Source organism: Microcaecilia unicolor, chromosome 7 (assembly GCF_901765095.1).
Source record: "Microcaecilia unicolor chromosome 7, aMicUni1.1, whole genome shotgun sequence".
NCBI lineage: Eukaryota > Metazoa > Chordata > Amphibia > Gymnophiona > Siphonopidae > Microcaecilia > Microcaecilia unicolor.
Window position 1 is genome coordinate 182,425,666 of NC_044037.1, and position 13,702 is coordinate 182,439,367.

Sequence of the window (13,702 nt, forward strand, 5' to 3'; positions counted from 1 at the left end):
GGCCGCAGGAGGCCACTGCCATTTTCAACATAGCACCTCAGGCTGCACTCTGACTTCCACTTCTGGCCATAATGTTGCACTTTGAACTAAGCAGCCTAAGTTGCTACAGTAATGCTGGGACTGCACACCGAGAGAGAGAGAGAGAGAGAGAGAGAGAGAGAGAGAGAGAGAGAGAGAGAGAGAGGGAATCTGTCATGATCCCATCACGTCTCACTGTCCCCTTCCATGAAGGGGGAGATGGGGTAGCCATAGCAGCCACACCTGCCCTCCATCTTCTGCAGCAATTCCATAGGGCATGGGGAATTCTGCAGAAGAGCTGCAGACTTGTAAGAGACTGAAGGCCCTGCTCAAGACCCAAATTTTTAAGATCTCATATAAAGATGGTCTATATCGTACAGTGCTATTTTTGAATATTTATTTACATTTGGGATGGATATCAAGGGGTCTCTGCTTGTGTCACTAATGACATTTTTTATTTGCATGTAATTTTTATGTGGTGTAAAGGCATTTATAATGAAACTCAATGGAAAACATGGATTACCTTTGCACAAGTGCTCTAAAAGCATGATCATTAATTCAAAGCCATTCCAATTGCAAAAAAAAAAGTGGGAGACATTTCACACTGACAAAAAATGAATAGCAAACTTGTGTGCTGTATCTGCTGCTGAATCTTCATGTCAAACAACAAAACTGAAGCAGGAAATAAAGACAGTATAGATGGAAATTAAGCATGACAGAGGGCTGGTTAACCAATACAGTAAGCAGATGTGACCCAGAATTCAAAAGGTTGCAGTTATACAACTCAAAAGGTATTCAATTTAGTAAAACGTGTTGCTTAATATTGGGGAAATAGCACCTATGGTCCACCAAACTAAATAATTTGCCATGAGCATTTATACCTTTCCTCCTGACGAACTCGCCGCTGCTCATTCTGCCTGGCAATTTTTTCATCTTCCATATCTGGCCTGCAAAAAAAAACATATTTTATCAGTCATTGCATCAAGAAAGTAATTTTTGCTATTTAAATTTAACCTCCAGAGTTAATAATTAATCATAGCCACTGGAAATCTAGGTAAAAAAATAAAGTCTTCAGTAGTACATACAAGTAATGCATGAAATCTACTTACTTTCTGCTCTTCTTTTTTTTGCAGCAACAGCAGCAGCAGACACACAAGCCAATAATCAGAACTCCTCCTACCACTGACATTGCAATAATCAAGGCCTCAAAGTTCACTGGAAAATAAAAAGATACATTTAAAGTTACAGTATGCACTAAGGAACAGATTATATCTATACTTAACTGCTACTGTCTTCCAAAGATGCAGTTTCCCACTTGGATTACTTTAACTGAGGGGGCCTTTTACTAAACCGCGGTACAATCTGCATGTAGTTACTGTGGCCTAACACACAACTTTACCATGTGGCAGTGGCAAATTTAATGGGGCGACCAAGGTGGGTTCTCCCAGGTGCCATGTTAAATTTGCAGGTACCATGCAATACTTTGCTTGGAGTTAGCGCAGAAGCAGCTAGCGTCTGTTTAGGAGACAAGTGGTCCCAAGCTAGCTTTAGAAGTATTGATTACAGTGCAGTATTTGCAGTGCACTAACCACAAAACACTTTCCATGCCAGTTCTCTGCCCATAACACACCCCCTAACACAAAAAGCACTTAACATGCGGTTTACTGCACGGGAACTGCAAAACTAGTGCAAAGGGAAAGGAAATGGGACTTGATATACCGCCTTTCTGTGGTTTTTGCAACTACATTCAAAGTGGTTTACACAGTATATACAGATACTTATTTCTACCTGGGGCAATGGAAGGTTAAGTGACTTGCCCAAAGTCACAAGGAGCTGCAGTGGGAATCAAACCCAGCTCCCCAGGATCAAAGTCTGCTGCACTAACCACTAGGCTACTCCTCCACTCACCCTTAACATGGCTGTTTCCTAGTATTTACCGTGTGGTAAATCCTGTATTAAAGGTTTAATGTGATTTAGTAAAAGGGCCCCTCAGACTATAGCGGGATTTCTAACAAAATCTGTTGGCACCTGCACCTCATCCACAAAAGCTGCAGGGTACAAAAAATATGAATGGAATTACCCCAAGCTTGAAACCTCAGCACTTGCACTACGTCTTGATTAGAGAATGACATGCGGGTAACCATGGTAGCAGAAAAGCATGCACAAGATTTACCGCGGATACGGATCTTAATTCATTTTCCACACTGCAGGAATGGTAAAACACCAAGTTCCTGCAGTTAAATAATAATAATTAAAAAAAACAAAAACAAAACAAATCCATTTACCGTACATTTTACCAATCTGGTTCTGCCTGCCGCAATTCCCCCTCCTCCTCCCAAATCCAATGCCAGTGGTGGCTCGCCACCTCCTTCATCGATAGCTTATGGCTGCCTTCTTCCACACTCTTTCCTTGCAGGGCTGTAGCTGCTCCTGCCCTACAAGCATGAAATCAGTTCTGAAGAGTTCGCCGATTAGACTCTTTACTGCACTGCCCAACATTGCCGTCACACTGCTTAAATAGCGTGCAGGAAAGGCGTGCTATTTCATGGATTTTGTGGCAGCAGCAGTGGTGAGTGAGAGCAGTGCAGTGTGAGTCAGTAGTCCTCTGCGACTGTATATTAGCTGATGAATTTTGAGGCTGAGGGAGACCAAGCATGGTGCTGGGACTCGGAAGACCAGCGAAACCTGACAACACAGGCTAGTTAATTATATTTTGGCCTCTGTCCTTGTCTTCAGGCACAGCGTTTTTTTTTTTTTTTTAATTTTGTCCATCATCTTCCGCACTGCTTTTTCCTTATCCATTTTTTCCTGTCCTCCTTTCTACCCTCCTTATGCCTGGACAACGCAGGGGTTCATATGTATTATCCCTGAAAGCTAAACATCTTCAGGAAGTTTTCAGGAAAACAATTTTTGAAGGACAGGATTTCTGTGCATCAGTAAAAGTAACATAATTCAAGTTCAACTTTCACACATCACTAAAACATTAGCTAATTGACCTGGAAATGATCACGTTTTCTCTGGGGAAAAAATGGCCACAGAAGCATTGAAATGGTACTTTTCTTTTTTTTTTGCTGCTCTGGAATTTTTCCCCATTGGAAGCTTAGCAGGGATAACTAAATTGTTCTATCAAATTAAGCACAGTAAGTCAAGCTTTAGGTAAAAAGTAAGTAGTTTCATAACTGCCTGCATCGATTAAAAGCGCATATGAACTTCACTGGATTACCCAGGAAAAATACCCATGCTCATTCACACCTGCTAATTTGTACTGATACTTCTTTATCCAAAACTACACACATACATTTACTTGGGTACTTAGAAACCCTATTATTAATATGTTTTGGAGTTCTAGGGCCTGGTGTAATATTTACAGTACTGGAATCTGGATAACATTGGTGCTAATGGGTCCTCTGTGAGTTAGTTCTGTTATGGTAAGGATCTTCTGAGTGTGTTTATTGCACAAGTTTGTGCATAGTGTTATGTGGGAATTTGGCCTTACCAAGATTACATCAAAAGTAAACATTAATATAATTTTAGTTTGTTAATATATCAGATGGAGTTTTTTTTTAAACATATTGCAGGATCTGATGTGTGGTTGAGGCGACTGTCTTATAGCAGACTTTTGTCTGATCAGGTTTAAATTAAAAGGCACTATCTCTCAACAGTGTATTGATATGTATGTGGTTTAGTGTTTGTAAGTGCTTGAAATAATTGAGTTTAAAATATGTAACCTGCCATGAAACAGAAATGCATTTTTAGGTTCATGTGAAGGCATTACTTATCGATAAAAGTAGTACTAGCCAGCACTGCAGCCCTCCCTCAGCACTCTGTCCCTTCACCACACCAGTGTGCCAAATTTACATCCCAAATGCACCAGGAGAAAAGCCTCACTCATTGGCCTTTAATCTCAATCTTTGGGATGGGCCACTCTTGGCATCTCTCATTCTCTCTGCACTTTGGTCCAGCATCTTCTCTCCCCTCCCTTTTCCATCCACAGCTTGTCCTACAACGTCTATTCATCACCTCACCATCTTTACACAGTGAGACAAGGTTTCTTCAGACTCGAGTCAAGTATCTTCTGATCTCATTTGGCAAAGGTGAGTAATTAAATTTAAAATCCAAATCCAAGGATGTGTTACGTAGTTGATGAGGCTAGTATAGAGATTATCTATACCCTCAGTCAATACACTGTGGTAGTTTGTATTGCAAAGTTTTTTTGTTGTGTATGTTTGTTTTTGCTTTTTTTTATTTTTTTAGTTTGGTCAATCACACTGTACTTTTTTTTAATTATCTGTAATAATCATGGATAAAACAACAATACAAACTCTCATTGTTAGAAAAAAAGCGAGCGATTGTCTTATCGAAAATGATAGAGCTAGTGCGATGTGGAACTCCTTTGTTATCCACGTGGATGGTCAAAACAGTTGTTTCGCCACGTGCAAGACTTGTAGGACGGCGCTGAAGTGGAAGCCACATGACGGCACCAGTGGACTGAAAGTGCATGCAACAAGCTTTGGGCAAAAGCATACTCTCACGAGAAACAAAGTTTGTCAGAAGGACGAACCCAAAACAACGACCATGTCTGCAACAGTGAAAGCAGAAATTACCGACACAGTTGCCTCGATGTGTACCATAGACATCAGGTCTCTCTCTACGGTCAAAGGAACTGGCTTCATTTGTCTCGCTGAGAAGCTGGTTTCCATTGATGCAAAATATGGCCAGCTTTCTGCAGACCCGATACTCCCTTCTGCAGGAATTGTTTTTAGACATATTTCTGCTATTGCTGTAAAAGGGAAAAGTAGCATTGTTTGATGTGTTGTGACAGCAAATCAAATTTGGTGTTACAACTGATCTGTGGACTGAAGATGGTACTTAAATGCCATATATAACGGTAACTGCACAATATGTAGATGAAAATTTTCAACTAAACTCAAGAATTCTTGCCACCAGAACTCTGCTTGAGAAACACACTGCAGCAAATATTAGATCTATTGTAAAGGAAATTTTGGAAGAGAGTTTTGGTTTACCGTCAGGACAATATCTATGTGACTGACCATGGAGCTAACATTAAGGCTGCATTCAAGGATCAACAGTGGATATCGTGTGCTGGCCACAACTTGAATCCTGTGTTAGTTCATGGACTGAAGGACGATGATGGCTCTGATTCTCCAGCTGCTGAAGTAAGTGAGCTGATAAAACTTGCAAAAGACACTGTCACACATGTCAAGCATTAAAGAATGCATCAAAAGTTTGAGACTAGCCTTAAACGGGCTGTTCCAACTAGATGGTACACAGTCGGGCTCATTTTCAAAGGACTTAGCCTTCCAAAGGTCCATAGAAACCTATGGAACTTTGGAAGGCTAAGTGCTTTGAAAATATGCCTCAGTATCTATAAAATGCTAGAATCAATACGTAAAAACTTTAACACATCTTAAACAACTGGCAACTGAATTCAATGATAAAAAAAACTCTAGAGGCTGCTTTTGGATTTAAAATGAAGCACTGTTAAATGACATCATTTGTGTCTTGTCCGGTCTTTGACATGGCAACAATAGTCTTGTCTGCTGATCAAACTCCTACCATCTGCAACGTCTTTCCTACACGTGCCCAGTTGTTCAAGCATCCGACTACTACTGCAACAGATTCATCCATTATTGCCGGCATCAAGGGGCATTTCCAACACTTAATACTTATTTTCCTATTTATCCACTACACAGTGTTGCTTCCCTTCTACATCCATGTCTGAGAGACAATTCAATTATCTTCCCAGAAGATGTAAAGACAAAGACAACCGAATCTTTGAGAAGGTTGTACCAACAGCTCGAAACAGAAGAATCGAGTCCATCAACATCTCAGGATCCTCCACAATCTGCATCTCCAGAAAGCATCACATCTGTGGAAGAGTCCCCAGACCCCTCCCAAAAGAATCAAAATGGACGTTCAAATTACAAGTTTTCTGAGTGTCTTTTATGGGACAATATCTCTTCGGAAGTTTGTTGTTCATGAATTGGACAATTATTTATATTCAACTGATGCCGACGATAATGTTTTGACAGTTTGGAAAAATAATCAAAAGAGTTGGCCAAAACTAACAAAGGCTGCATGGGAGATCCTGTGCATTCCTGCTACCAGCACGTCTTCCAAGAGAATGCTTTTTATTGCCGGTAGGACTGTGGAAGAAAGGAGAGCTAGACTGAATCCTGAGATTGTGGACGACTACTTATTCGTCCACAGATTAAAAAAAACAGAACTAGTGCATCCCTCCTTCATGCATCCCTCATCCAAGTTAAGAAGTGAGTGGCTTCTCTTTCCGTTTGTGATTTGAGCCCATACTTGTATGCATGAATTTTTGGATCTGGGACCCTACTTTTGCAGCAAGGGAACTGTTTTTTGATTTGAGACCATGCTTTTATGCATTAATATTATTTTGAGAGTATCCTATATAATAATTTGCACCTCCAATGTTCCATGTCTGGCTGCATGGGTTCGTAATATCTCCTGACGTCAGCCAGCCTCCAGCGTTCCATTCCCCCTCACTGTCCCGCCCTCAAGATGTAATGACGTCAGAGGGCAGAACAGTGAGAGGGAAAGGAACGCTGGAGGCGAGCTGACGTCAGGAGGGATGTTACGAACGGAACGGAAGCCAGTGCCAGCCAGTCAGAGAACTTTCAGGTACAAATTGAGGGGAGGAGAGAATCGCAGGACATCGAAGGGAGGGAGGAAGGGAAGGACAGGGCAGAGGAGAACTGCTGGACATGGAGGGGAGGGCAGGGCAGGGGAGAGAGGGGAAAAAAAAACAACTTACATGACAGCCTTCCTAGGGCCCATTTCATTGTTTAGGAAACGGGCATGGTTCCACTAGTGGTTCTATAAAAGGGAACCACAACCTTTGGACCTGGAGCCCCACTTTTGCAGCGAGGGAACTGTTGAAAAAGTTTTAAGCTGAGACCTTGCTTTCATAACATTACAGCATGGCAGTAATTTTTGTACCTGGGACCCCGCCTGTGCAGTGAGAGAACCGTTGAAAACGTTTTGAGCTGAGATCTTGCTTTTACAGCATGGCAGCAATTTTTGGCCAGTCATAGAGGAAAAAAGTTGTTTTGTCTACAGAGCAGAAACTTTTGCAGAAAGGAAGTGTTAAGGAAAGTGAACATTTAAGATGTTTTCAGCTGAGACCTTGCTTTCCTGCCAGAGAGCCGTTTTTGATTTGAGACCATGCTTTTGCAGAAATTTTTGGACCTATGCTATGTGACCCGAGAGCCTGCTTTTCCTGCCAGGGATCCATTTTTGATCTGAGGCCATGCTTTTGCAGAAATGGAACCATGGTAAAGTTCTTGTGCACAATGAGTTTTATGCAGTACTATATGTACACCTACTCTATTCCTGTTTGTTCAATTACAATTACAGCATTTTCTTTATTCATACTCTCATTTTTTAGATCGAGAGGATTTCCAGTTGCAGTTCTGCTCTAGAGACATGAGGCCCTGCTTGGTTCTGCTGTCTTGATTTCTGCCTCACACGGTACAGTTATTGGCTAGAGAAGACAACTCGAATGAGGCTGAGCATGCAGTGATCTTGAGAAATGGGGCTCTGCTTGGTTCTGAATTTTTGTATATACAACTGTTAAATATGGTTTCCCTTGCTCAGTTCTGTACCTGTACACTACAGTATTTCTGTTCACATTGCTTGTTGTACAATTGCTGTGCTATGTATACTGCTCTGTATTTGTGCTCAAATTGCCTGCTGTACATTTTTTTCCAATTTATTTTTGGTGCTGATTACTGTTAATAAACAATATTTTAATTAAAGGTACCGTTTTGACTGTTCTTCGTGCACAAAGTTTGTTTTCCGTGCATTGTTTGAAGAGGGTTAACATTATTTTCCATATTATCCAACTTTTCACTTATTCGGCAATGGGTCGATCCCATTTACATCGGATAATCAAGACTCTACTGTACTTGGGAACCAAATTCCCTCATCTTATTCGTATCCAGTCTGCAACGCCCACCTTTCTGCAGTTACTTTTAAAATCTTTAACCACCAATTCTCCTGATCACAACATTACTGATTTTAACCATTTTCTTAATAAATTAATTCCCAAAGTCTCTTTTGACTCCTCTGTCTTCGCTAGGCTGAAAGCTCTACTGAACAAGGACTTTCTCTTAAGTCTATCTGTAAAGAACTGTATACTTCCAGTATCAACATAAAATTAGTAGCTGCAGTAGTAGAGAAAATAAAATAAATAAAGCTGAGGTAAATGGCAAAAATTTGTAACCACATTGCTTACAAATTCAGAGGAAGCCAGAATAATATGCAATAAAGAATAATTTGCTTACCCCAGCAAACCCCCCAACGTGCTGCATTCAGTTTACAAAGTGAACTGGGTGGCAAGATATTTCTCACTGGATATACAAGGCACTCCTTGGTACTGCTGCACCAGAGGCACTAGGAAAAAAGAGAAAACAAGAAATGTTGCTTAACATAAGTTACGGCTTCTTTTACAAAACCGTGCTAGTGATTCCCGCACAGCAAATGAGAGGAAGCCCATAGGAATTGAATGGGCTTCCTCCCAATTGCTGCACTCATCAAAAATTTAAAAAAAAAATGTCAAAATGACAACAGTACACAGCAGGTGGTTTTAAATTGTCCAAAGAAAGGTAATTTTGCGGTTTTAAAGCGATGTTATAAAACAAAACAACAAAAAAAGTTCTAACAAGATACATGGACAAATGCAGCTCAATGTTTTTTTTTCTCGCTCTTAATATATCTGGGATTTTATAGTTACATGTGGACTAGAAAAAGCTACTGCTGCAAGCTATGGTTTTTATTACAATGTTTTTTTTTAATACCTCAGGTAATTCTATAAAGCATTAAGTAATAAACAAAACTTTGTTCATATTATCAGTCACATCTGATCTTAGTAATACTGCTTTATAGAATGAAATTGCTGGCTTTATATACATACAAATTTGTTGTGATCCAAGTTCTTAAATTACAGTGGTTTTTATTCTGTGCTCATGAAAAAACAATCCAGTCTACATCTTCCCAGTTAGCTCTCACTACACCAATATTCTGGTGCCCCACTGGATTTGAAATGAAGCAAACAAAAATAATTCTAAAATATACACACTCTAGGGCACCTAGTCAACAAGCATTCACGGCCTCTGTCATAGTAACAAAGATACATAAACACTACAGCGACAAGGCTTTATAGTTCTAGTAAATGGGAATTGTTTCTATTTATAAAGGTATGCCACCTTTAAAATTTTAAAAAGATGATTTTCATGCATTAAGAATGTTGAAATAGAAAGTTCAGGGTTTGGAAAATAGATCAAAACAATCCTTCCCTTCTTATTACAACCTAATGGATGGTGGAAAGAAATTATATTATAGATATATATATATAGATAGATATAAGGAATTGAGAATGTCTGCCTGGGGAAGGGAGGGGGGCAAGATATAGGACCAAATTTGTCATATGTCAAATTTGCCATAAGTGGCCCTCGCCTTTCAAAGTGATTATAACCTGCAACTTCAGTCAGCAAAGAAGACTTACTTTTCAGATCTGGTCTCTATTTTAGATACCCCCTCCCCCCCCAGATGTGTTCACTGGTTTCCAGACGCACTGCTAAACATTCTCAGTCAAAACATTTGATTCCCACTGCTGATTCTTTAAGTATCTTATTTTTATGATGTGATTGCCAAGTTTCAAAGCAGGATTTCTCTTACTACTTCCATTACTTCTTGTCTCTCCTCATATCCTAGCCTTCTTATACTCTCTTAGTCCTCCAAGTGGACTACTTTCTCTGTTCCCTCCTTGACAATTCTTTGTAAGGCACTTTCTGCTATGCACCTTACAACAACATGTGGCCTCGATCCAGTCCCCTCCTTTGGTTCAAACTCTCTACTCATGGTCTCCCATCATTGGCTCTTTCTAAGACCACTTGCATCCTAACCACAGGCACTGTCCCTTTATCTTGGAAGAGGCGATAGTCCACCCCATTCTCAAAAATGCTAGTTTGGACCCTTCACTTCCACAAAACTATCACCCCATTTCCAGTCTATGCTTCATCTCTAAACTGACCAAACACATTTTGTTTGATCAGTTGTCTGTGTTTGCAGATCAAGTCTTCGCTCTACACCCTAGACTGTCTGGCTTTTGGAAAGACCACTGTACAGAGACTATCATCACGGCCCTTTTGAGTGAAGTCCATTCTGCCTTTGAAGCTGGCAAAATGGTTCTTTTAATCTCCTTGGACCTCTCCGCAACTTTTGATCTCATAGATCATTTTCTACTATTGGCTTGTCTCTCCAAAACTGGAATCACAGGTACAGTGCATGACTGGTTTTCTTTCATTTCTATCTGACTGTTCTTTCTCTGTTAAAAACTTCCTCCTCTATCTCATTAGTTCAACATCTTTCTTGCAGTGTACCTCAGGGCTTTCTTTTCTTGCCTCTATTATTCAATATTTTCCTAAGTCCTCTACTTACCATTATCCAAGAACATGCCATTTCGTCCTATACATACGCTGACAATATTCTACTGGTTTATCCAGCCATTCATTCTTCCCCTGATTTTTCTAACCTCCAGGCTTACCGTAAAGGTATGGTCACCTGGTTTTCATCATATAAAATGGTACTTAACCAGGATAAAACTGTAGCCTGTTTGATCCATCTCAAATTTACTCCCACCTTGTTTGATTCCCCAGTGACAATAGAAGACTCTTTCAAATACTTAGGTGCTATTTTTGATACTTCGCTTTCATTCCACAAACAGATTTCTGAAGTCTTACAATTAGGTTTCCTAGCGTTCCGTAAATTACATTCATTGAATACCTAGATCAGTGGTTCCCAAACCTGGTCCTGGAGGCACCCCAGTCAGTCAGGTTTTCAGGATATTCACAATAAATATGCATGAGAGAGATATGCACACAGTGGAGGTAGTGCATGCAAATATGTGTCATGAATATTCATTGCGGATAACCTGAAAACCTGACTAGCTGGGGTGCCATCCAGGCCCACGTTTAGGAACCACAGATCCCCCCCCCCCCCCCCCCCACCCAGCACATGCTTTTGTAATCTCTCACACCAACTACTGTAGTCAATGCAGATCTCCCCCAACTAGAACTGAAACATCTCCATACATTGCACAGCAGCTAGGTTTCTCTGCAATGACTCTCGATTTGACCATTGTTCACCTCTATTAAAATCCTTTCACTGGCTTCCTATTCGTCTACGTGTTCACTTTAAAATTCTGTGCTTATGTTTTATGGCACTCCATTTGGGTGTTCCATCATACCTCTCCAACCTGATTTTTCCATATACCCCCCTGTAGACAGCTTCGCTCCTTGGAAGCCCAACATTTGATTCTCCCTTCACCCAAAACAGCCCACTACGAATCTACCAGGCATTCTGCCTTCTTTTTCTTGGCTCCCAGTCTACGGAATTCTATACTCCAATCAATACGCGGGTTGACCCTTTTTAAATCATTTAAAATTGCCTTTAAAAAAACTCTTTGAACAAGCTTTTTCTCCTTCTCAGGGTGTTACACAAGGGTCAATAGAATCTGGGACAATGATTTATTATGGAGTAATAGTCTGCCGCTTATTTGAGTGTTCATTATTTTATGTATACTTTTAATTTATTATTGGCCCGAATGCTATTGTGTCCATTATCCGTTTTCTTTACTATCAATAATGGTGTTTCTTTCTTTATATGTTTTTTTCTCTGTACACCACTTTGACCTGTTCTGGAAAGGCGGTATAAGAAAGCCCTCAATAAACTATTGGGGGAAACGGTGAAAAGATAGTGAGTTTGAATTGAAACGTCGCATGAGAAAGAAGCTCCCTCCCCTCCCTCAACAAAAAAAATAGCCCAATGCATTTCTAACGGAGAAGCAGTTCCAGCTTCTACAGTATAGAGATTTTGATATGGTGAAAACCACAGCAATTAGAAAATTGCTCCTTTCAAACTTCCTAGTCCTTCTTCTCTACTATTTCAGACAGACAGGCATACAAAATACAGCCATACATAGGGACTGGAACCAAACCCCTAGTCCCAATACGCTGCCTCTTAGTGATTAAGACGTATGTCTCATTTTCCTTGTTAGAACATAAGAGTTGTCCAACTGGGTCAGACCAAGGGTCCATCTAGCCCATTATGCTGTTTTCCAACACTGCCCAGTCCAGGTTACAAATACCTGGTAAAGCCCTAAAAAGCAAAAGCAGAAGGGTCCCCTTTTGTAAAAACAACAAGAACAAAAGAACAAAAAAAGAGAGCTACCACTAATGTTCTAACTCGGGGATATTTATTGATAAAACATAACACAATACGAAAACCCTAAAAATGACCCGACACAGTCCTGCATTTCAGCACTGTGGGCGCCTAGTTCAGGAGTCTAATGATTTAAGGGTGGATCAATATGCCAATCTGAAATGATGTCAAAGATACAGCCAATGTTTGAAATAATAATCAATGACAATTTACAAAAGTATGGCTTATCAGTTGACGTGAAAGACGCCATACCCAAGAAAATTTTGTGACGAACATCAAAAGCACAAACTGCTTAACACGGTTCTCATAAGCCCACAGTGCCGAAACACAGGACTGCATCGCATCATCTTGAGGGTTTTCGTATCGTGTTATGTTTTATCAAAAAATATCCCTGAGTTAGAACATCAGTGATCGCATCCATGCTACTTAACCCCAGAGACAAGCTATGGTTTATGGACCTTTCCTCCAGGAACATTTTCGTATACTGGTTCAGGCTATAATTGCCACAGTTAGATTATTGTATTTATATGGTGGAATAAACTCATGATTAATTAATAAGTTGCAATTATTACAAAATACCGAAGCTAAATTGATATATAGTTATTCACGTTATGACCATGTGACACCACTGCTTAGATGATTACAGTGGTTACCAGTTTCTGATCAGATAGTTTTTATGTTTCAACTGTTTTTATTGATGAATTAGAAGGTACAAATCCACTTCAGCATCGTAATGGCATTATGATATTGCCAACTCACAATCGTAACATAACAAATATACCCCACTACTTACAGTCATCATATTTTCAACATTCCTGTTCCCCCCCCCCCCCCCAGCCACACTGTATCAATAGTTCTCATTATTGTAACTTTACAAACAACAATTATCATCGAAGTGTTAGCGTAACCCTCCCTTCTCCCCTGTTAGAAGATCCCTCCCTCCCCCCCCCCCTCTACCCCCCACCCCTTGTTGAGAGATATCCAGACTTCTAACTATTTACCACAAAGGATGATCCAAGCGCAATATGTGGCTAAAGCGAGTTCACCATTAAACTTCGCCCTTTAGGAGACAGACTCTGAATATAGGGCCCCCAAACGTCCAAGAATCTCCTCAGCCTCCCCGGGGAGCTTCCCACCCCTCTCCTCTCAAACAACACAAATTCGTGTAGCTTGTTGCGCCAGTGCCAGAAATCCGGAGAGGTCTCCGCCACCCACTGACTCATTATTAGCCTCTTACCAATCAAGAAGGCCTTCCGAACCAATTGACGGGCTGGTCCCCTCTGCAACAGAAAAGCTTCATATTTATCCAATAAAATCCCCATTGGGGAGCACATGATTCTCAAGTCCAAGAGATCCGCCAGATATTGGGCAATGGCATCCCAAAAATGTCTCACTTTATAGCAGCTCCATAAAC

The 13,702-nt window shown here is 40.5% G+C and overlaps 1 protein-coding gene across 1 annotated transcript in view; it reads right to left on the reverse strand.

The window, feature by feature from the left end:
* PTTG1IP (PTTG1 interacting protein) overlaps positions 1–13,702 on the reverse strand; it is an 80,050-nt gene that overhangs the window by 21,577 nt on the left and 44,771 nt on the right. Inside the window, exons 3-5 of the mRNA XM_030209282.1 lie at positions 8,352–8,460; positions 1,128–1,233; positions 900–965 (exon numbers count right to left, since the gene is read on the reverse strand). Of these exons, the coding sequence (XP_030065142.1) occupies positions 900–965; positions 1,128–1,233; positions 8,352–8,460 (281 nt within the window). The remainder of the gene's footprint in view (positions 1–899; positions 966–1,127; positions 1,234–8,351; positions 8,461–13,702) is intronic.